This window comes from Limanda limanda, chromosome 17 (genome assembly GCF_963576545.1).
Source record: "Limanda limanda chromosome 17, fLimLim1.1, whole genome shotgun sequence".
In the NCBI taxonomy this organism is placed as follows: Eukaryota; Metazoa; Chordata; class Actinopteri; order Pleuronectiformes; family Pleuronectidae; genus Limanda; species Limanda limanda.
The window spans coordinates 18,708,394-18,733,258 of record NC_083652.1 but is presented as its reverse complement, the minus strand read 5'-3'; the positions used below and the strand labels follow the sequence as shown (position 1 = coordinate 18,733,258).

Sequence of the window (24,865 nt, the reverse complement as noted above, 5' to 3'; positions counted from 1 at the left end):
TGGAATGAACACAAACACACACAAACACACACACACACGTGCGCATACATACACACACACACACGCGCGCACACACATACACAACGCTCCATCTTTGGAGATCACAGTCACCACCAGTCTCATGACAAACAGGGCTCACAGGTCCAAACACATAAAAAGCTACTCAGTCAGAAATACCATTGAAATGTATATATGATGTAATATTGAGATACTTCATAGGGCTGGAGAGCGACCTTTGTCTGAGACGCTTGGTGGAATATCTGTAGACATTATGAGCTTGAATCATAAACACTACGACAAAGTCCACTGAAGAAAAACTGTTAACCAGGCACAAGGGAAAAATACAAAAAAAAAATAATTTACTTCTACTTTGGTGACAGGAATCTAAGAGATGGTAATTTTAATCTATTGTAGTGTATTCTGATAGATAGATAGATAGATAGATAGATAGATAGATAGATAGATAGATAGATAGATAGATAGATAGAGAGAGAGAGAGAGAGAGAGAGAGAGAGAGAGAGAGAGAGAGAGAGAGAGAGATAGATAGATAGATAGATAGATAGATAGATAGATAGATAGATAGATAGATAGATAGATAGATAGATAGATAGATAGATAGATAGATAGATAGATAGATAGATAGATAGATAGATAGATAGATAGATAGATAGATAGATAGATAGATAGATAGATAGATAGATAGATAGATAGATAGATAGATAGGTAGATAGATAGGTAGATGGTAGATATATATATATATATATAGATAGATAGATAGATAGATAGATAGATAGATAGATAGATAGATAGATAGATAGATAGATAGATAGATAGATAGATAGATAGATAGATAGATAGATAGATAGATAGATAGATAGATAGATAGATAGATAGATAGATAGATAGATAGATAGATAGATAGATAGATAGATAGATAGGTAAATGGTAGATATATTAGGGTTAGGGTTATATTTTATTATATTGCATTATATTATATTATATTATTTTATATTATTTTATATTATACGGCATGCCAGAGAAGTAGCCACAAGGTGGCAGCAGATAATATGGAACGAAAGTTTGGCTGCTCAGGGTCAAACTGGTCTCCAATCAGTTTGAGTTTCATTACCTGAACCCGTCAGAGCAGCGGTGAGAGTTCAAAGCAGTTTGAGAGCAGTTTTCTGGAAAGCAGCTGATGGTGAAGTTTCGTTTATTGGCTCTGATGTGCATCAAAACTTTTATTAGTTTGTTTAATAGTTTGCATTCAAACAAGTTTACAGAAAAGTACGTTGCCCTATAATTACTTCCTTCATTTATTTGACATCTTAAACGAAACACTACAATGTGACTGGTTAGGATTTGTTCTCACTGTAAAACACTAATCAGACTTTGCTGTAACCATGACGGACCAGTAGCTGACTCAAAGCCCCCCCCCCTCTCTCTCTCTGGAGCTGAGGTATCACATGTCAGCCTGCTCGGTACAGTGGGGAAGTGAAGGCACTTCCTTCTTTCCACCACAGTGGCTGCTGCTCACAGGCCAGACACCGGAGCACAGGGCTGAAATCTGGGGACATGGAACCTGGAGCTCGTCACAGAGACTTCTAGCTCCAGGTCAGAGGAGAACTCACACACCATGGCTGAGACGTAGCGCGACTCTGTGGATGATCAACAGGCAAAGCGCACTTTTTACGCACTTTGGAGGAAACCAGAGGAAAGTATCGCCATGAAGAAACAGTTTAATCGCATGAAGCAACTCGCCAACCAGACTGTGGGAAGGTGAGAGTCCTGCAGGTTAAAGTCACAAGTTGCTTATGTTTTTATTATTTATATTGAAGCAGCACTGATGTTGTGAATTTGTGAAAACTGTGTGTGTTTGTCTGTGTGTGTGTGTGTATGTTACCCTCCATTACCACCCGCCCTCCTGGTGTGGGCGGTGTCGGAAGGGCTGGGCCACGTTTTTTGCGAAACACAAAAGAAAAGTAACATTTTGCAGCTGAAAATAAACCTGTGCAATTCTTACGTGACCTCAGATTCTCTGCTTTGACTATTAAAGGTCCAGTGTGTAACATGGAGGTGAAAGGGATCTATTGTCAAAAATTTGAATATAAAATAATCCTAGTGATGTTTCCACTAGTGTGTTTCATCTAAAGTGTACAAATTGTTGTTTTCTTTACCCTAGAACCGCCCCTTTTATATTTAAATACTTAATATTTACAGAGAGCGGGTCCTCTCTACGGAGGCCGCCATGTTTTTTAACTGGACAAACTAAACACCTTTGGAGTTTTATAACAACTGAAGATGCAAGGTATGGGGCCACCATGTTTGCACCATAGCAAACAGGTTCTCATGTTTGGAAGGGAAGTTATTTACGAAAAAAACAATTTAATATCCGACGATATCGATAATTATCGCGAGAGTTTTTAAATCATTATTTCTTTTATCTCTTCCTCATTGTTTTTAAACTTTTCTTTAATGACAAACACTCCATTAACAGCGAACCATATTACAAAGAAAACATTAACACAGAAACACACACACACATACTATCTATATCTGTACCACCTCCCTCTCCTCTCCCACTTTCCATCAGCAGCGACCACTGAGATGATGTGTCCAGTTATTACAGCCTTTATCGTGTCTGCAGAAGTTATGTCTCTTTAAAATGACTCTCCAACCAACACCCTGCAGGCACAGGCCCAGGACTCCTCATATACATTCCTCCCATATGTCGTGAAAGAGCAGTAAAACTCCTGTGAGCAGACTGACAGCTGGAGGACTGAGAAGTACAAGTGTTCCCAGGCTCACACCCACTGTGGATTAGTTTAACATGCCAGAAATCCTCTGATGCCTTTTGTTGCTCTGCATGAGTAACAGAGCAGAAAGTGGGAGTTTGAAAGTAAATGGTTGAGGAGAATAAAGTTCAGTAAAAAATGGATTGAAGTAGAAATGTTCAAGTACAATTTCCCCCCCCTAAAAAGTGTGTTTCTATGAAAGTTTTAAACCCTCCAGAGGCACAAATAAGCCAAGTTAAACTTAGATAACATCTCATATAAGCTGCTCCCTACTTCAAAAACTACAATGACTTTTTATCAAGTTCACAAACCAGTGACTTTGTCCCCCCCGCACTACAGTTTGTGTTGATGTGCTTCTCTGTTTGGCACCGGAAGAGCCAGACTCTGAGGTTTTTTGTGGAATAAGCATTTCTACGCTTGGCGGGGGCGGAGGGCTGGGGACATCACTCGGCCCCACAGTTTTGTTTTCTTTTTCAAAAAGAGGAAGCAGTTTTAATTTACATGTAGTTCCCGTGTGGGTGAGACAGCAGGGTAACGGTCGTTGTACAGATTTACTTACTTTGACAAAGTTTCACAAGATTTGATTTGCGAAGGAAACAGGCAACGAAACCCCATATTTTAAATATTGTTATATTATACGAATATTTAAGGGTTTTAGGTTTATTCTTTTCCCAACACAAGTCTATAAACTTAACAGAGAATATTGTACGTTGCACAGTTACTGTTCTGCTCCAGCTTTCTGTGTTGTTCTGGTTCAGGGTCTGGACTCCAGCATTGTGAAAGTCTATTCTTAGAACAGTAGCTGCTGGCCAGAGCCAAGCTGTGCTCCGGGAAAATCAATGCAAATTCAATAGTGATAGGAATCTTAAGATGGTGAGGCTGTGTAGCCTGTATTGTGTTATATGATCATGTGGATGATTGTGTGTGGCGGTGTTCTGGCTGCAGATCGTATCCAACGGCATCGAACTGTTGAAAAAACAAAATGTAACTTTTTCAATTAGGTTAACAGCATGAGTCCAACTATTGACCTAATTCTGAATAAGACATTCCAATCCCCATTTACATGTTAAAGGACACAGTCCGATTATGACTCACGTTAAGGTTACGTCCTACTATTGTTGACACTGGCACCCTGTGCATGAGGAAGGCTGAAAGTTTCAGCTGCACTGAAGGTTCCTGAGAGCACAGCGGCCTCTGTAATTCTTAAAGGAATAAGTTTGTAACGACCAGGACTCTTTATAGAGCCGGCACCCCGGCCGAATTTAGGAATATGGGGAGAGTAGTCAGGCAGGAGGCTTAGAATTGAGGCCAAACATTTCAATCTTTTATCAGACCGGAGAATCTTGCTTCTCACAGTCTCAGAGTCCTTTAGGTGCTCACATTTTCCCTGAGGAGAGGGTGGGCGCTCTGCTTTGAAGCCCAGTTTAGTGCTGGGTGTGTTGCAGCGATATTGGTGCTTCTGGAAAATCACCTCGATTGTACAATTAAAATCTCTACTCGTGCTGCAGGCTCGGGACAGCAGAGTGCAGCCGAAGGGATTTTCAATGATCAGTGAGGATATTTCAGGCGGTGAGGTAAGCGTGTAACTGGTGGGTGTAACATGCAAGGATCTTATTTCTGAGTCTTCCAGCTGTATTAGGTAATATCTCTTGTGTGGGAGAGGGCTAATTGATCCCTGCGAGATTTAAATCTATAGTGTGCGTCTGCTCTGCACGGTCGAGCGAGGGAAGAGGTCCTCGGGGATCTGTGTGCCGAGATGCTGTACGTGTGCACGGTGGTGTGTGGTTGCTGGATTATGCTCGACATCAAGAGGGTCAGTGAGGAGCTCGCTAGCTCAGCGAGATTCAAGCCATGAAACGAAAAGCAGTGATTATCTAGTCGAAATCTGGAATGAGCTGTGATGGGAGTAAGAGGTCACACATGAAGAAGTGAATCTTTATCTTATTCCAGATGAGACGGAGGGGATATTGGCATTTTGTGCACAGTCTCCTTTTTGCTAAGACTCTGCTACAATGTGCGGTGTGTGTTTGGGGATTTTCAGACCTCCACAAGACACTTGACAACACCCGACCTCCTTCACACAAACGCACACACCTTGCCCCTGTTGCCATAACAAACCAGGTGCACACGACACAACAGGAAGTGTGTTTAGACACGGTAGAGGAATCTGTTTTGTGCCTGGGTGTCGAGTATGTATGTGCGAATGTTGTCCGGTAATTCAGAAAGCATGAGATGATTTAAGACAAGTATTCAGAATCAGAATCAGAATCAGAAGTATTTTATTGCCAAGTACGTTCACACATACAAGGAATTTGCTCTGGTTATTGGTGCAAACAATGAACATAGTAACATAAAAACGCAATAAATACAACATGCATAGGAGAGGAATAAAAAATGGGAAACCAGTATATATTTACTCACTGTTAACTTATTATTTACTCACTTTTTACCAATATTTATACAAAGTAACATTTATTTTGAGATAAACATTTCTGAATAAAAATAAATAAAAAATATAAAAAGTGAAGTAAAAAGTGAAATGCTAATTTCATGTGAGAACATTATGTTGTGTGTTTAGGAATATGGTGCCCTGTGTAATCTTGCTGCAGGCACACACAGTGCAAACTCCAGACAGGTTGGGCTGGATGAACTATTCTGCACTTCAGCTGTTTCTCTACAACAAGCTAGGCCTTGTTTAGTTTAAATGGAATAACAAAACTAGAATGGCACTCAGTAGAACGCATATCTCTAAATACACTTAAATTCAATCAAGCTGCCCCTGAATTTCACACACTCATAGAACCCTAAATATGCCAGATTTGTTTCATCAAGATCCATGAATTATTCCCTGGGAAGAGAGTGAACATCGTAAAATGTTGAATTTTAAATAAAGGAAACATGTAACGTGTTCTTCCCTGATTCATACCACATCCGTCCAGCAAGTTTTGTGATAATCCATTCAATTGTTTTTGTGACAGACAAAGGTGAAACTATAACCTCCATGGTTCCTCCATGGATCACTATACTTCACTTTGCTGCCTTTTGTTTCACCAGTACAGAAAAGTGAGCAAGGAAAACATAAATGCACATCTTCTGCCAAATTAAAGTTTCTATATTAAGTCTATATATATTCTTTAGTTATTTAAAGGGGGCACAGTTTTGTGGACTGAATTGAATTCTTGGCATTTAACAGGCGTGTCGTTCAACTCATATCCTTGGGTTGCATAATATTGTGGAGGTGGTTCTGGTATCGCGTCTTATCTCTGTATGTAGAAGGTGTGTTTTTATGTTTCCGGGTTGTCGCTGTCCGTCAAAGTCAAAGGTCAAGGTCACGGGGGCCTCACAAGTATGTCTGTCTTTCTTGAACTTGATATCTTGAGATCTGGTTGAGGGAATGTCTACGAATTTGGAGCAAACTTTCACTCAAAGATGAAATTATTCGATTTTGATGCCTACAGGTCAAAGGTCAAGGTCACAATTACCTCATGATACTGTGTTTCAGTTGTCAAAAGGTTGCAGTGAACATGAGAAAAAAGTGTGTAGAACTATGTTCACAGAAACTGCACTCGTTGGCGGAGGGGTACAACCGCAGTGCGTTAACTATTTTTATTCCTCTGTTCGTTGTCAGTCTTTTATTTTTGTCTTCATATTTGTGTTTCTCTCAACAGGGCTGAGAAAACAGAGGTGCTGAGCGATGACCTCCTACAGGTGAATATATCATTCTTATTTATCATTATTTATATTATTATTAGAGCTAGATTTTTGATCATCGATTTTCAAAAAATTTCAAAAGCCTGTGAATTATTTGCTGGTTTCAGTCGTGTAGGATTATATTTTGTTATTGAACACAAGAATACACATCATCTAGTTTTATGGGAGATTACAGTAACCGTGTTTAACTACAGTTGGATGTGTCATACTGTACAAACATGGTCCATCTATAAAATAATTAGCAAATGAATGATATGGTCAGTAGAATTCCTTTCTTTGTTATATTTAGTTAACTTTTCTTTTGAAAGGGCGCCACGTGTTATTTGTAAAGCAGATTTGTTTACATATGTAAAGGAATGCAGTTCAATAAATAAAATACAAAGAGCTATACCCTGAAAACGCTCCACATGAACAGGGTGTGCCTAAAACAGTTATGAGTAAGAATTTTCAGTGCCACACCGTAGTTTTTTAAAACTCTTATCAAAGTGAACTGTGACCATATTGTTGCTCCCCTCTCAGCCTGGGATGTGTCTGCAGTCTCTGACACACAATGTTTAAAGGTTAATTTGACTCTGTGGTTTATTATCTGCTACCGTTGAAGGGCGTTATGTCCTGTTTTGCCTAACCCACTTTATTTTAGAACCAGTGTATGAAGGGCTATTTTAGAAGTCGCTTACAGAAAGAGTGAAATGCGGAAGTTATCACAGGACTTCTCCTCAGAGAACCCTGTTAAAGCCATCGTGCCTGAGCGGCTTGTTGACGCCAGGTCGCTCTGCAGTCTTGGAGTACAACTGTTAGAATTACAGCTACAGCAGTGGGGAGTCTTTCATTCAGCAATGACTCGCCAGCTCAGAGGTTTGGCACTGGAGGAGAAGTGCCTCATGGTTTTCCACTCAAGTCAAAAACCTGGCTATGTTCTGTTGTCTTGCGAGGATGTACATTGTGTGTGTGTGTGTGGAGAGGAGTTTGCTGGCTAGTGGAACTGAGATCACTGTTGGAAAAGAGTGTGATTAACCACCAGAGAAGCTGATTTTTTTGTAAATAGAAAGTAAAGGTGAAAGAGTGTAGCCCTCAATCAGTCCTGAGAGTCAAAGTTTTATGATGGGAAGTAATGAACCCTGGACCCCATGTGGTTCACACGCAGCCAGTGACACACAACAAGTTAGAAATACAAGTATTTATTATCAGGTATGGACAAATACATGTAGATGCAAAAACATGCTGTGATCTGTATGAACAGTCTGTAGCCAGATTTTTGCTTTAATAGTGGAAATAATAAAGTTTAGCCACCTATCACAGTGCAGAGCGATAACTGACCCCACCCGTCCTGAGAATGCTCTCATCTTTGGTCCTTGTCCTGAACGACAGGAGCTTTGTGCTGCGGTAGACATTCCTCAGTCAGGAATGTGATTGTCAGGCCGTCAGCTTGGTGCTTGGATTTCTTTTGGCAGAACAACTTTGGCTCCGTGTTGCCAATCAGAGTCTGCAGTTTTTGAGAAATCACACAGATAAAGACGTAATATAGTCAATCAGGAAACATGCTGCTGTCAGTTTCTATAAGATGTTAGTTTACTTATTCATCGACAGTCCAAACATGAGCAGAGAAAGAAAAGTTTTGACTTTCCCCCTTCCCCACATCCCCCCTTCTCTGAACCGTCCAGCTTGAAATCGGACACTTCTGTGGTGTCGTAGTCGTCTTTTCTTTTTCCATTTTTCCACAATCCTTTGCACCGGCTGAGGCATTTATCTTGTTTGGACACGTCCTGCCCTCAGTGGGAGAACTGCTGTCAGACGCGATTGGATTGCTGCCTTCCTGGCCTCATGTTGGAGAGAGTCAGGCTGAAACTGGCCCCGTATCTCAGTATTTCCACTTAGGAGACATGATAGACAGTTACTGTTGTGGTTACTCACCCAAACCCATATCTGATACTGTATGTAAAGCAGGTATTTGTTGGTTACACAGCTCTTAAAGCCAAACAGAGGACTGATACACTGGCTTGTCTATTTAATAAAGATTACAGTCTAGTTGGGACATATTTTCACAACAACAGCATTTTTACACAAAAATTGTCGATGCTCCCAGGGTTCGACCATTTCCAGTTAGATATTCTTTTTTCAAACGTTGTTGTGTTCTGCCAATTTTATGTTAGATTAAAGTGGCACTACATCCGCCAAGGGCCAACAGTCCCCTTGGATTCAATCCATCCTCACCAAATCGCACGATCAGTCCTGTATATAACCAAGATTTTTTTTCATAAAGAAATCTGTACATTTTTTCTAGAAATCCACAAACTAGTGTTGAAAAACACCGTTAAAATAGGTGTAAAACAAATCCTGGATCCATCACCTTATTTAAATCTGCTCCAAAAGTGAATGGGTTCTTTCTTGGCCTGTACCACGCACTTCCTACAAGGCAAAAGATAAGTAGTTCTGTATTTTCTGCGTAATCTTGCTAACAGACAAACAAGTGAACATGAAAACCTTACCTCCTCGGTGGAGGTTAATATTCGTAAATATTATTTGTGGATCAATAACCTTGACCTCTGACCATAATAGGCTGATGGTCGGTGTATTTTAATGAGAACAGACACCTCCTCTCTAATAAAGTGCTGTGGTGCTGGTCAGTGGAAGACGTTGCCCTCTGACACACTTTTCTATTTGAATCCTGCTTTCTGCCTCATTATCAGACATTAAAGAGACGTCTGCCACTAAAGTTCCACTAAGACTGTGAAATATGGACAATTCTCAGAGAGGCTTCATCCAGTTTATAGTATACATGTATTTTCGCAGCCTGGCCTGTGGTAACTCTTTTCATGGGGCCCTAAATCCCTGGCGGCACCGCTGCAGTCCACCAGCCTATCGGTTTTCCAAACTATCCAGTCAACAAAAGCAGCTCGAAGCCAGAAAACAAAACTGAATCCACCCGCCCGGTTCCTCTGTGACTCACTGAACGTTCCACATTTTCTGCTGTGGTAGGTCAGAGGTCGTCAGCTCACTCTCTTCACTGCTTTCATTGCTGACTGAAAAAAAATAAAAAAGGTGATCGCAGTTACTGCACTGTAAACCTTTGGACAGCTACATAACAGAGACGTGGGAGGAAGGGATTGTCTCTGTCCTGTCAATGTGAAGTGTGTGTGTGTGTTGTGTGTTTGTTGTGTGTGTCTGTGGCTCTGATCCGGGAGCTTCATGATTTCAATTTGTCGAGTTGTTTCTCTGTGTGTGTGCAAGAGTTTATTCCCTTATTTGACTTTCGGATCTAGTCTCATGGAGGTTTTACACAATTATTAATTACATATATGCCGGCACATCATAACAACTTTATCGGAGCAGCAGAAGTTACGACGAGAAGGAAGTTTAAACTTATGAGACTTTTCAAAAGTAAATTGTGTGAAGCAGACTTAATGTTTTGTAAATCCAGTGAGGGTCCCGAGGTGCTTTCTTGTGTATAATGAAGGAAATCTTTCCGTCGGCACAGACAATGCGATCACCCAGTGTATCCAGTCGCCCGCTCCGCCCACACTGCAGCCACTCACTCCCCTTTCTTTCCTTCCTGGCACTGAGCATTGGAAGTCTGGATCCAATCGAGCCGCCACCAGATAGAACTATACTGCACTGCACTAATCAGAGCCGGGGATCAGCTGAATGGTGAGCGAATCCATTGGATCCAGGCAAAGAGGCCAAGTCCAGCTGTGGTCTGGCGTGGCCTCAGGAGAGAAGGAGGAGGAAACGTCTGTGTGTGTGTGTGCAAGTGAGGGAGCGGGAGCCTGATGTGACGTGAAGAGAGCCGCAAATTAGTGAGGATGAAAGTAAAAGAGGAAGCAAAAGAGAAAGATGACGATCAGACACTAAATGAGGGGCGGTCAGATGTAGTGACACAACTGGACGCTGTTGTTTATAGTGAAACAGGAAGAGGAAGTAGATACTTAGATGAGAGACCTTTGGTGCTAAATCAAAATGTCCCCAGTACTGCAAGAACAAGAGTTTTAACTTCAGCTCCAAAAATAGCAAACTCAATTCATGTTGCCTTGTTCATATTCTCTCTGGTTTTGGAAATACTGCAGACAATTTTCCAAGTGTAGGATATGAAACAATTTATTCATGATGGATTTGTTTTAGGAACGACACCATGTGTTTTTATGCCGGAGCCAGCGACAGCCAGTACCCGGAGGCAATATGTATCAGGGTTGTCCCTCTGCCTGTCCGTCCCATTCTACTGAATACGATATCTCAAGAGCACATGAGTCAAGGTCATTGTGACCATTTCTAAACGGTATCTCAGGAATTTCTCCTTTGAAATTTGACACAAGCGTTAATTAGATTAGATTTTGGTGGTTAAAGTTTGAGAACATGTTTTTGGCCTCTTGAACATGATATCTATCGTCTGTCTGCCTTTAGGGAATTTCTTCTTATTTTGACCAGTTGTCGTTTGGACTCAAAGATGAACTGATGAGAATTCAAAGGTCAATCTCATATGAGTCTGGAAATAGATCTATAAACTTGCGCTGGTTAGCGGAGGCAGACAGCCACAGGGCGGTAATTCTAGGTACATTAATTTGACAAAAGTCTTGAAATTTGAGGCTTATTTTCTATCAGTTAACTCTATATGAGCGTTAAAACAGCGATGCAGGCATTTGATGTGAAAACTCCCACTGGCGGTGCATTCAAGGACAATCTGACATCAGAGCTGAATCCCAGATGGAAAGTTTTAATATGAAAATCTCTCAAATGATGGTGGTTTGTATAAGGATGAGTAATACGATGATGTAAAGCATCAGACCTTCAGAGACATTACCACATGCTTTGGTAGTTAAATATCTGTCATTATATCAGGCCACTGTGGCAAGCTCACAAATCATTGACTTTATTTTGTTGTAAATTTGGCATCATCATCATAAAATACTTTGATATGTATTGTTGATATATTTGTGTGGTTATTTTATCCATACACTTTGTGTGTTCATTGAAAGTATGTTTGTGATATAATGGAATGAAACAAATCAAACTGTGAAATCATTGAAGTGAATTATAAAATACAAATGGAAGGACAAAGTATTTCAGGAACGCAGGAAAGTAAGAATTCTACAATGAGTGAGATCAGCATTGGGCTCGATACTGACCTTATTAAGTGTGTTTGGTAGAAACCAGATGTGACCGAGCCACATTATTTACAGTAAAATCCACTGTTTCTGTTCATTCATTCAGTCCCAGCTGGACGTTCGCTCAATACTTGGCGCCACAGCAAGCCCATGTGCGTACTGTTGTCGTGTTTAACCCAATGACTTCCTGCAGTGGCGTAGATTGAGTTCAATTTTCACAGAAAGAGAGTTAACTGAGTTTATCAGGAGTTTATCTGCTGAAATGAGCTTATATGAATCTTCCTGAGACTGTGTTATACTCTGAGAAAATGAGCTCTGGAAATATACTGTAATGTACGAGGATTATTGGAGTTAAGGGTTTAAAACAGCAGCTCTATCAGGTCCTTAAAATACCTGCTCGTGAAATCGATCCGCCAATAACAAATCTCTGTTACTCAAAAGTGTCTGAGCTCAGAGGTTTCATGTGTTAAAACGCAAAAGGTTTATCTATTCTCAGTGAAAATCCCAATCCATCAGTCTGTGTTATTCATCTGCTGTGTGTGTAGCACTGGATGCTGCAGGACGGAGCTGAACAGATGGCGGTGACGTCCTCTGTCATCTCTCAAACACAAACTGGATATAAAGTTTTGAGATGCAGGTGCTCTGGTGCAGTATCTGTGTTTGGATCTGTAGCCCTCATCTGGAGTGTTTCTGTTCAGCAGGAAAATCCACTACAAGTTACCTTCACCCTGCTGTAAATCTGACGACTGCACTCTTCTCACAGTGGGCCTGTTTGTTCTGTTCTGACTTTAATGACATTGCATTTGTCTTTTTCTTCATGTGCAGATCGAGAGGCGGATGGAGTTGGTGCGTTTGGTGTCGCACAACACGCACAAGAGACTGGTGTCCTGTCTGCAGGGTCAACTCGGCACAGACACAGAGAAGAGACATGTAAGAAGTGCTCGATTTCCCTTCCCTCTTTGGAGACACTCACATAAACTCATCTCAGCATGTTGGCAACACGCTACGAAGTCAAGACCTTATAAAACTTTTCCATTTTCTTTAGGAGCCACACAGAGAGATGCTAATGCAGCATGTCGCTCATAGAGAAATTAATTAAGAATGAATCACTGTCACACCATTATCAGATCAGTGTGGACCTGCTATCTTGTGCTATGAGCACATAGCATCGCTTATGTAACACAAATATGTGCAGGACTCATGAGAGAAATATTCAGCAGTGGACTCCTGCCAACTTCACTGGAAACAACACACACACACACACACACACGGTACATTGTGTATTTGCTTAAACTCCACATGTGGATCCTTCGTTTATGCTTGGACTATTAGTTTATGAGAGGTGTGACAAAACATGAAGGTGATGAAAATGCATGTGAACTGAAACATGAGCGGTTGAAATGGAAGTGAAGAATTTTGTGATGGATTATCGAGGGATTTGATTAATTCAAATCATTCATCAAACTAGTTTTAATTTCATCTCCATTTTCACTTCTCCAAATCCAACATGGCAAAACAAGTAGATGGGATGAAAAGAACTGCTACTAAGTTGTTCTGCTACAAAACGTTTACGTTCTTTTTGCAGAAAAAGCTTCCCCTGACGACGCTGTCGCAGGCCATGCAGGAGGGAGGCGGTCAGCTTGGAGACGAGAGTCTGATTGGGTGAGATGGGAAATGCAACCACAGGATTTTATTCAAAGACAAACCTGTTTGGGAAGCTTTTTAACAGCTCACAGCATTCCACTCGAATATTAAGTACTACCTTATTTTAACTCCAGTGGTTCTTGTTTTCCTTCATTTGCTTTAAATAACATTTTACGAACTGTATTTATTTTAAAAGGCTTTTATTTTTTCTCCTTATTTCGCTATTTGTCAGATGTGTGTTTTCTTGGAATGTTTTGTTTACTTTCTGTACTTGGATATATTGCACATTCCTAAGTTCAACACGTTTGGCCTTTTGCATGTTTAATTTTTGTGTGCGTACCTGTGTGTCTGTGTGAACAGCAAGATGATGGACGTGTGCGGGGAGGCAGAGAGCAGGTTAGCCACCGAACTGATGCAGCATGAAGTGCAGCTCGAGAGAGACATCCTGGATCCGCTCAACCAGGTGGCAGAGGTAAAGACACTGACTATTTCAACCACGCCATGATACAACGTTACCTTACTTTACTTTAAAATTCACTTTATAACCAGACTTTATATGATAAGACAAATTGCTGAGATATTAAGTGAGACTGTGCGACAAGTTACCATCGTGCACGGTTCCTCCTGACGAAATGTTCTCACTGTCACAGGTGGAGATTCCCAATATACTGAAACAAAGGAAACAGCTAGCCAAGCTGGTTCTGGACTATGACTCGGCCAAGACAAGGTTCAACTTTTAATGTACATTTAGTATTTAGTGATGGAGTTATTTGCGTAAACAACTGTATTTCTTTTTGCATTTTAGGAAATGTGATACGTATATGTAAAAATGTTAGCACAGTGAGAAAAGAAAACCGTCAAATTAAATAAGCTCATGTGAATAGTGTCTAAATAATGTCTTGGCCTGCAGGTGGTACCAGGCAGCAAAGTCCAACAACCAGGCCATGGCAGCTAAAGCCGATTCTCTAAAAGACGAGATGGACGAGGCTCTAAATAAAGTAGAAATATGCAAGGTAAAAATGTACATCACATATTTGTTTTTTTCAGGTTGGCAGTATATGTAGTATTGAATGCAAGCATGTTTTAACTGTACATTCCAGCCAGGGCCTCTTCATCAGGTTAGGATAATAGAACAGGCTGAACAAAGGAAGCCTTTGTAGCAGGAGAGGAACAATAACAAACTGTGCACATTATCAGGCGAACATGTAATTACAGCTCATTGCATCGTCATCTGGAGTTTACCTGGGTTAATGAAAATATTCCAAGGCAGAAAGTTTAAGGTTGCCGTCCTGTCATCCACAGGACCAGCTCTCTGCTGACCTGTACAACTTTGCTTCCAAAGAGGGAGAGTATGCACGCTACTACGTCCTGGTGAGTGTGATGCAAATATGAAAATCTGTATAAGGAGATAAAATCTAAATGCCTGCTTCACTATATTTTTATCCATGTGACTTGTGTTTGTGTTTGTTTGAATAAACCAGTTATTAAAGGCCCAGGTCGACTACCACAGGAGGTCTCTGGCAGCTCTGGAAGAAGCTATACCAACAATCCAAATACAGCAAGGTGAGCAGCAAGACATGAAAACATTCCATTTATTTAAATACATAATTATTATAGCTTAATTCAGTTAAATAGATGCAAACTATGTTGACTGTCCTGAGGACTGTACGACGACGCAAATTAAACATACCCAGGATACTGTATATTGTAGTTATCTGGCTTTACTGAGCCAAATATCAGATAACTTGCGTAATAGACAGGTTGTCAACTGGCTCTGTTAACTCTGGGTTTTCTTATTAAGCTACGAGTGAGTTCATGTGATTGAGGAGGATTCGTTAATTTACAAGCAACATTGTCAGTGTTTATAAACCTGCGGGTTAATGTGGTTATAACAACAGACAAAAGTGATATTCAGCAAGTTCAAATGTAAACAGTATGATCACATTAGTAGGACAGAAAAGAAACACGAGAAATCATTTGCAGTTATTAAAGTGAGGCTAAGGATATATTGTAAATATGTCCCTAATTAAGATTTTCTTACTGATTTAATATTTTTGTTTACGAACAAACTCTTCTCTCGTGCTGCAGTCTCTGCTGTCAAAACAGAGGAAGTAGTTAATGAGCGATGAGCTCAGTGTGACTTAAATGTTCATTTATAATCATGAGAAATATTTAAAAGTGTGTGGATAATTTTCCTAGTAAAACACATCTGAGGGTTTAGTTTTTATTTCCAATTATCACATAGCGACATAAACACTGTGAGGGATCCTGTCGAGAATGAAAGAATCTTTGTTCAATTAAATTGAAGATATAATATTAATTATTTGTCTATTTATATGTGTGACATAAGCGCTTCCTTCATTTAAAAGAAGCAGAAGCTTTTTTTCATAAGCAGAACCAGGTTTCCACTTGGCTTTTTACATATACAAGTATGCATGTGCATGAGAAAGACTTAGACGGGGGAAACTATAATGTATCAAACTGTCAAACAATCCGATTAATGTAAAGACTCTAACGGTTTATGTTTCACCCAGACTCGTGGATGGAGAAGCCTGCGTACGGTACGCACCTGGAGGAGCACCTGAAGAGGAGCAACCGGGAGATCGCTCTGCCACTTGAGGCCTGCGTCATGATGCTGCTGGAAACTGGCATGAAGGAGGAGGTACGGGTTGAATCACGGAAAGATGAACTTCGGTAAACTGGGACAAAGTTGAGGGTTAATTGACCAAAAGTTGGACATGGACTTGTCCCTTGAAAGATGGAAGGAAACGTGGGTCATGTGAACTGCTCTCGAGAGATGATGGAGCAAACAGTCTGGAAACATCTGTGGCCAACTTGTGGTCAACAAGGCTTTGGGCGTCAGGAATAAGCACCATTTGTGTGTGTGTGTGTGTAGACAGGCATCTGTTATCCATTACGATGTTCAGTCTTAAACTCTCTAAATGCAACCGAACATCTAGACTCCCCAAGGAGGACAATCTAAGACGAGTTTATAAACGGAAACAAAGCTCGTGCTGTGTGTCTGTCTGATACTCATCCCGAAAGAGCTGCTTCTCTGTTGGCAGAAAAAAACGATTCCTCTTTCTTAGTTATTTAAAGCTGCAGTAGGTGAGTTTTCGCATAGGCCCAAGCGTGTTTTATTGCGTTTATTGTCCAACTCTCTTTAGACTCTTCTTTCGATAATTCTCCCTTTGTTTAGGTACCTTTGGAAGTTGTTGCCAATGCTGTAACAGCGACCTTTCCTATAGAACACCTTTAATTCATGGCTGGCCTTTCACAAAAGGCCGTGCAGGTGCATCTGCTTAGTACAACAGCCAATAGGAAGAGCGTTCTGTCTCAAGAAAAAGCATAATCCAGTCATTTTGTCCTCTTGTCATCCCTGCAGGGACTCTTCAGAATAGCTGCCGGAGCTTCGAAGCTGAAGAAGCTCAAAGCAGCGTTGGACTGTTCCACTTCGCAGCTGGAGGAATTTTACTCTGATCCTCACGCTGTCGCAGGTACGACCTCAAACCCGGCAACAATTGGCCCCATCTGGTTCAGGTCAATATCTCACCGCTCTCCTCTTCACACACAGGAGCTCTGAAGTCCTACCTCAGGGAACTTCCTGAACCTCTAATGACTTTTGGCCTGTATGACGAGTGGTTACAGTCCTCCAGGTAACACAACACGCACAACTCATTTTTAATGTCCTGCAAAACAAACTCAAGTCTGTGCTAATAAGCAGTAAGCACATACCTGAAGCAGTGTGTGCTCACAGGCTGCTTTAGATAGGCTGCTGGTTATGTAAGAAGGAATTTTAAATCATGTTTGTGTGTGTGTGGCTTTAGTGTGTCGGATCCTGACAAGAGGCTTCAGGCCCTGTGGGTAACATGTAACAATTTGCCAAAGACTCACAAAGCCAACCTCAGGTGAGAAGACATTCAATTATTTTCTTATCTTTTCTACATATGACGTATAAGAACCTTCAAATGATGCAATTCACTCTATTGTAACAAAACTGAATGAGTAGAGTTGGTTTCTGTTCCTTAGATCACTTTTTTTTTATTTTTTTTTTTTAACAATATTATTTATTGAGTTTTACATATAAGAAACATACATTCAAACATTTATAAACATACAAACGTTTATGAACACCCCCCAACCCACAATCAAACACTCAGGGTAAAGAAAAAGAGGCAGAAATCAAATGACTTAAAATAAGATTAAATAAAATAATAATAAAAAAAAATACATATATAAAATATAAGAATAAATGGAAGTAAATAGAGAATAATTATACAAATAAATCAAATTAAATTCCAATCAATCAAATCAAAAGCCTAGATAAAATAATGTTCTCGTATTCATAATATTAGTTAGTTACAAATGATATATATCCTATTAGGTGCTGCTATTTTCTTAGATCCCTTTTTAAATCGATACGATAGATTTTACCATAGATCGTACATAAAGATGGACGACGCTTCTCCACTTCCTGCCATCTTGATCGTGATTGGAGGATGGCGCAGTAGTGAGGTCCCTTCGATACTCGCACTCGTCCAATCCTCAGTCAGTCTTAGCTGTCAATCATGATGTTTCATCCCTTTTTTGAAGCTCAACCAATTAAAACCACATTTTTGGGGAAATAAACACTTGAACAAACACCAGTGTGGTTAGAGGTACCTAAAATGACCGAAACCATCTTTGAGAAAAACTTAGTTAACGTGTACTTGGACTTTTTAGTTTGGTCCATTAATATTGACTGGTGAGGTTTATGACCTATACTGCAACAAGCCAGCAGGTGGCGATTGAGGGCGCTTTGGCTTCACTTTTGGGGGGCTGTGATGTCGTCCATCTTTTCTCTACAGTGATTCAGACTCGAATGCCTCATCTCATTAGAGCACTTTACGGTTCTGATGCTAGAGATCAGGAACAGACAAGTGATACAGTAGATCTGAAGTTGTCCGTTTCCTGGAGGTTTTACAGCAGTGGTCTCTGTTGCAGGTATCTGGTGAAGTTTCTTGCCAAACTGGCTCAGGACAGCGACGTTAATAAAATGTCAACCAACAACATTGCCATCGTCCTGGGACCCAACCTGCTCTGGGCGAAGGCAGAGGGGTAAAACAAAGTCACACACTGTTCACATCACTTTGCTGAGAACAAAGTGAAGCTAAGGTTGATGAAGCTAACTGACCTTGCTCTACCTTCCTTGTCTGTGTATGAATGTGCATTCAGGACGCTGGCAGAGATGGCAGCGGCTACATCTCTCCATGTCGTCGCCATCATTGAGCCCATTATCCAGCATGCTGATTGGTTCTTCCCTGAAGGTAAAACATCTGTTCTATCATTGTGTAACTAGTAACAACTATCTGCCGTGTCCAGTGGTGATGTATTCCTGTTGAACACAGCACAATCAAAGACAATGCATTTGTTTTTTTATCAAGGGCAGATTCAGCAGAAAATGTTCCTCAGCTATTGTGAGCTTAAAAAAATTCCTGTTGCTTTTTTTCTTATGGAAACCATGAACAATTTAAAAACGTGATCATACTCCTGAAGATGTCAGTTTGAAGTAACAATACAACACCGTAGAAAAAAACATTACATAGAAAAGTCCTGCATTTAAAATATCACTTCAGTTAAATATTATCAACTAATTAAAAGGATAAAGTCAGATTTTATATATTTTGGGGCGGTTTTATTTTGTATTTGTCTTCAATCAATCAATCAATCATATTTTTTTTGTATAGCCCATATTCACAAATCACAATTCGTCTCATAGGGCTTTAACATGGTGTGACATCCTCTGTCTTTAACCCTCAGCAGGAGTCAGGAAAAAATACTAAAAACCCTTTTAACAGGTACAAATAAGTAGAAACCTCAGAGAGACACATGTGAGGGATCCCTATCCCAGGACAGACAGAAGTGTAAAAGATGTCAAGTGAAGGAAAAAATCTTCTGGATTAAAGTTTTTAGCAGCATTGATGAGGGTAAATATTTAGAAGACTAACGTCAATACTATATGTCAAACAGTCCTGCTGCAATCATAGTCTATGGTCAGCAGCCAGCAAGATCACGATCCAGCATCAAGATCTTCTCTTTATAACGTCTAAAATCAATCTTCAAATTTTGACCTGTTGATGGCGCTGTAGGTAGCGTCAGAGTTATCGAAGTTATTCTGAAAAGACCTAAATATCTGGACCAGATTTCATAGCTAGCACGGCTAAAGATTAGAAGATCCTTAGCCGTGCAGAAGTATTAGAAGGTCATTTGATCAATGTAATCTTCATCATCTGTTTTTGTTTCTTCCTCTCTCAGAGGTGGACTTCAACGTGTCGGGCATGTTCGCCTCTCCCACCCACCCGGCCACCCCAGACCCCGAACCCAGCCTGGAAAGGAAACGCCCCGGCAGCCAAGTGGGGCAGGACGGGGACACTCACACTCCCCGTAAAGACAGGTACCTGTCTCGCCCCCACCTCAGCCTCAGCCTGCCCCTGTCCCTCCCGTCACGCCCCAAGACCGTGAGCAGGCAGGAGTCCCGGGGTCCGGCCGTGTCGGCCCTCTATGTAGTGGCCGACGAGTCCATCACAGTCACTGAGACCCCCACTGAAGATCTGCCCATGCCAGACTTCAAAGCCGTGCCATAGTCCAACGTAGCTCCCGTTAATCCATTCACTGATCGGAGGAAAGAAGGGAATGATGTTCACTGTGATTCTTACACAACATAACTTGTGTTATTGTTCAGCTGATTTCAAGCTAATCGATTGTTTCCCTCAAGGTCTGTACAGAACATGATGAAGACGCAGTTCTCACGAAACGTTTTTTCCCTATTGTTGGACACAACTTTGTCTGGAGTTAAAAATCCGCTTGTGTTACTCTTGTGTACACCTGTGTTGTCTCTCTTATTTCCAATTAAAGCCCCGGTCTCACTGTAGGTTGCTGGTTTTATGTTTTGTGTGGGCTTCCTCTGTTGCATTCTGTTTGTACGGTGCAGCATCTGTCTCCTCTGTGCCTGCAGTGACATCGCAGCTCAAAGCAGTTCCTCTAAACAAAGGTCACTGTCACGCGCTTTTTTGTCTTTTTTTGGGGGGGTGTGGGGGGGTTCTTCTTTCGGGTTTGATCGATCTCAGGAAGTTGCGTCCATCTCTGTCTCTGGCACCACCTCTCCCTCTCTCTCTCTCTCGCTGGTTCTCTGTCCCTCGGTCTCTTGCTGTCTGATGGCGTGTGGTCTGCCCTCCTGAACTCTCTCCCCTCTCCCCCCCTCCCTAGCACTGTTAACAAACCGGAGCCCACGCCACGTAGATCCAGCGCTGTAAATAGAAAGCAGCCGCAGCAGCAGCCAACCTCACCCACCTTCCAACCCCCACTGCCCCCTCTGGAAGCCGGGGGTCCCGCCCAGCCTGAGCCCCAGACCGAGGCTCCGCCCGCGGCCGGGGAGGCGGAGCAGTCTGGCTTGAGTGGAGCTGGCGGTGCTGGTGCTGGTGCTGGTGGTGGTCTGGGTGGGGGGGTCCAGGTAGCTGCAGTGCAGCCGCAGGTTGTAACCCAGCTCAGCGCAGAGGAGAGCAGGTAAGGAGCGAGCTGAGGTACCGACAATACTCCACCGCCTGCTCGCAGCCAATCAGCCAATCCGGACCTCTACCCCCCACCCCCCATCCCCCCCTCTTTGTTTGTCATGTGTTTGATTTGAGTTTACAGCTCCCATACTGGAAGCCATAAAATATAAATAATCATATCTTAACAACATCTGCAATGGCCTCGGCTTTAAATTTGGCTTCATTTTAGCAGAAGCAGAATAATGAAACTCCCTTCCTACTCTGTCTACAGACGTCTCTCATCCTCCGCTCCAAACTCATCTTTTGTTTTAAATTGACTTGCAGTTCTTCCTGCCTGCATTTTTTGGTGTTGTCTAAATTTGCATGTAACGCGTTATCAAACCTTTTGTTCAGTCTTTCCAACTTTATTTTCTGATTTTCTGATCTTACACCCTCTTCCCTACACTTTATGTTGTTGTAGTCATTTCTCATGTATGATTCCTAATGTAATTTGAAGCCTTTTGAATGGAAGTTAGTAAAGTTTGTCTGCATATTATGCATGAGTTCTCGCCCTGATGTATCACTTGCTTGTTGAATGTACAGGGTAGATGTCATGTTGATGGATTAATATTTGGATTTATTGTATTTCCTGCAGCCCGGCGCGTGAACTCATGTCCACCCCCCCTCCCCAGAGGAATGGCTCAGTCCATCTTGCAGTAGGAACCCCCTACTCTCAGGGTGGGTCTAGGGGGCAGAGTCCACACTTAAGCCGCAGAGGTGAGAGAATGAGCATTATTTATATACCATTAATATTTTTATTATCATGTAATAATAATAATCTTTCTCTAAAGGAACCAAGAAGCAGGCCCCAGCCCCCCCTAAACAGGCCAGCCCCTTCGCCTTCCAGCCGCCCGGCTCCACTCATTACCCCCCCATCACACCCCGGCGCCACTCCGGCAAGGACAGCCCGATCCACGCCCCAAGCCACCCGCCCCCCCAGCCTCCGCAACCCCACCAGGCCCACTTGGAGTCCGAGCCCTCTCCGCCCAGCACCCCCACCCCGCCCGGCACTCCACCCCACGACGGACCCGTCTCCAATCAGCTGTTTTCCCACCACTCTCTCCCCCGCCCGTCGAGGCCAGCTCCCAAGCCACGACCACGGCCCCACATGCCGCCGCCCCCACAACCTGCAGCCAGTGACGATGGAAATGACCTCTTCAGCTCCGCCTCCAAAGTCATAACAGGTAAACAGTTGGTCCCTTGTTTCTCATTAATCCAGTTTAGTGTTATAGTCATTATTAGTGTCAGGGATCACAAGCAAGTTCTCAGCTCATTTCAACTGTAGCAACAATATTGTCGAAGAAGCCGTTCTCTCTCAATGTGAGTCTGTGTATGCGTGTGTGTGTGTGTGTGTGTGCGTGTGTGTGTGCGTGCGTGTGTGCGTGTGTGTGCGTGCGTGCGTGCGTGCGTGCGTGCGTGCGTGTGTGTGTGTGAGTGAGTGTTTGAGCATAAAACATTTATTGTATGATCAAGTTTTTCCAGTGGAAACAGGATCTTGGGTCTGGTCACTTTGTGGTGCACCAGAGTTAAGACTATCAATGTAAGAATGAATGAAGAACTCAGGTCCTTCAAAAATACCAAGTCTTGCTTTTAAAATCATTCTTTAATTAAATGTTTTCTCAGCAAAAAGTACTTTAAGTATCAAAGATAAAAATACTCATCATGTAAATAATACGCACCGAATCCTGCAAGTGTTATGATGCTATGTATTATTAGTACACAAATTACATTCCATCGTTATTGTATTAATGCTTAAGAGCCATTGTAATGTTGTAGCTGCAACTAATTGACTACTGAATAGTTTGACATACTTTATAATCCCATCGTTATGTTTTTTATGGAAATCTTCTGCAAAGTAAGAAATAACAACGGTTCTATTCAGCATCGAGTGGTTGTTTCTGATCTGCGTCCTCTCGGAGCATGTCTGTGTGTTTGGTTTCACTTTTCTGCACAAGCCTCACACACTACATGTGAACTGTGGTGATCTGAAGCATGACATTCAGATGATCTATTGCAGATGTCTGAGCTGGCAGCCTGAGATGAGCTTTGCGAGGCAGGTAATGGTAAGGGTGTGACGGGCTGATGCACTGGCCTTGCTTGTGTGTCCACTGCATGTGTCTGTGTGTTTTTCGGGGAGACGAACAATGCAGGCGTTCGCTCCCTTCAGTGTGTAACTGCACTCATACTGTATACATATTTATGTATACTAGTATGGATTTGTCTTGCACTTTAACCCCCGCTGTCCAACGACACTAACATGCTTATGATTCCGACACCATCTCTCACTGCTGAGGTTGGCTGGCTTCTGCCTGCTAAGAGTATTCTGTAACATGCAACTAAACAAACTAAACAGACGTAGAAACCACGCGTGTGCTGTTGTACAGATGATCAAAGAAACTTTAAAGCTGAACACACCAAGGATACACTCTCTCACACCTGTCTCACCTCTAAACACGTTACTGGACTAGGACCAAAGGTGAAAAATTGACTGTCTAAACAATGGGAGCAATCCTTGGTGTCTTACTGAGTGTGTAAAGGTGGCATGATTGAAACAGTGTGTGTTTATGGTGAAGTTTGGTCTCAACTGATCTGTTTGCTGACTGGTCCCCCCCCCCCGTAACTGTCCTGTACAGACGGAGGCCTTGTCCTAAAGGGGATTGGACGAGCCCTCATCCCTGAGGTGATTGTGGACCAACAGGGGGACAGCTCTGCAGGTCAAGAGCCCGCCTCCAGCCACGCCCCAAACACCGACCCTAGCATCCAGTCAGAGAGCACCGCCCTGTGAATACAACAAAACCAGAGGGACCACTGTCGTCAAACGCCTTCTTCTGGTTTGAATGTATAGAATCATACCATATCAGACAGGTAACCACCCCCCCCCCACCATCAGTCGGCTCAAGCTCTGCACGCTCCAACTCGCAGAGAAAACAAAAAATGGCTGTTCTTTCCTTACATTATACTGACTCAAAACTGAAACCTCATCTTCTTACAGTGTTGGCTTAAACCTCAAACCCCTTGTTGATCACTTTCCACGTTAGACTTCGCGTTGGACTCTTCTTGCTCGATGCACTGCAGAGTATTTTGAGATTGGACGGCAGGGCCTCGTTACACAGAAGGCTAATGGGACTTAAAACATATAACCTCAGCAATTTACTGTAGCAGCTGAACTCAAAGAGTGATGGTGAAAGCATTCCAAGCTTTTGCTCGTCCCCTGCTTCTTTTTAAAATCCTGCTGTTGGTTTTAGCACCAGGTTTGAGCACATAGACCCAAAGACGAGTAGCCTACTCTCTTTATTCAGCAGCGCAGCTCTGTGAGTGTTAGCCGCCCACTGCTGATCTATTTATCCTTAAAAAACAAGAATTTTTTATGGCTAAATGCGACATTCAGCTGAGAACAGTGGTCACACACATATAAAATGACCATAGACATGACGAGGGGCCAAACGAGTTGCTTGGTTTGTATTAAGGTTGTTAATGACCAAATATTTTTGGCAAGAGTGCAATATTAAAAACGCAGTCTTCCAGCAGTGTCCTCTCCACAGGAAGTACTCTTATTTAGGCAGTGATCCAGTTGGGTAAAATGTATGATTTTTTTTTTTTTTTTTTTATTATTATTTCAGCTGACTTAATTTACAGTTCAAAAATAGCTCAAAGATGAACCTTTATTGTGAAAAGGGAAAAAAGATTATTCAAAGAATTAGATTTTTATAACCTAGTTTGTAAGTGATCACTCCCACTCGAGCTGGAAGCTTCGACCAAATGAAGCCAAATAATTCAAATCTTCTTTGTGTATAATTTCTACTGCAGCTGACAATCTGTACCCGGTTGTGGTATTTGTGAGATCTTTGATTATGTTTTTTTCTTCTCAGCATTTTTATGTTTTTTTTTTCCTGCATATGTTGCATCATTACTCTTAATAATAAAAGACTTCAACATTTTACAGTCTTTTCATTTTTGCCAACACTAAATAATTAATACATTTTACCAGCTATCAATCACCATGTTTCGATTCTCAGCTATGAAGTCATAAAAGATCTTTACATTATTTCTTCAT

At 41.8% G+C, this 24,865-nt stretch overlaps 1 protein-coding gene across 5 annotated transcripts; it reads left to right on the top strand.

Moving 5' to 3' along the window:
- Positions 1–1,495: 1,495 nt before the first annotated feature.
- Positions 1,496–24,749, top strand: arhgap17b (Rho GTPase activating protein 17b). 5 transcript variants are annotated; one of them, XM_061090657.1, is made up of 21 exons: positions 1,496–1,776; positions 6,461–6,500; positions 12,425–12,529; positions 13,185–13,261; positions 13,604–13,715; positions 13,894–13,970; positions 14,154–14,256; positions 14,546–14,614; positions 14,725–14,806; positions 15,778–15,905; positions 16,629–16,740; positions 16,818–16,899; positions 17,071–17,151; positions 18,227–18,340; positions 18,458–18,549; positions 19,538–19,676; positions 20,489–20,785; positions 21,407–21,528; positions 21,603–21,995; positions 22,829–22,868; positions 23,445–23,512. In XM_061090657.1, the coding sequence occupies exons 1-20, from the start codon at positions 1,724–1,726 to the stop codon at positions 22,834–22,836; spliced, it is 2,286 nt and encodes a 761-aa protein (XP_060946640.1). In that variant the 5' UTR covers positions 1,496–1,723; the 3' UTR covers positions 22,837–22,868; positions 23,445–23,512. The 5 variants fall into 5 exon arrangements, with proteins under 5 accessions (XP_060946640.1, XP_060946642.1, XP_060946641.1 ...); XM_061090659.1 differs by having other exon boundaries at positions 22,829–22,874; positions 23,445–23,486; XM_061090658.1 differs by having other exon boundaries at positions 22,829–22,864; positions 23,445–23,474.
- Positions 24,750–24,865: the final 116 nt, after the last annotated feature.

Coding starts and splice junctions, on each gene's coding strand:
- arhgap17b (XM_061090656.1), top strand. CDS start 1,724: ATGAAGAAACAGTTTAATCGCATGAAGCAACTCGCCAACCAGACTGTG. Junction 13,716..13,893: donor CGCTCAACCAGGTGGCAGAG/GTAAAGACACTG, acceptor TCACTGTCACAG/GTGGAGATTCCCAATATACT. Junction 21,996..23,444: donor CGCCTCCAAAGTCATAACAG/GTAAACAGTTGG, acceptor TGTCCTGTACAG/ACGGAGGCCTTGTCCTAAAG.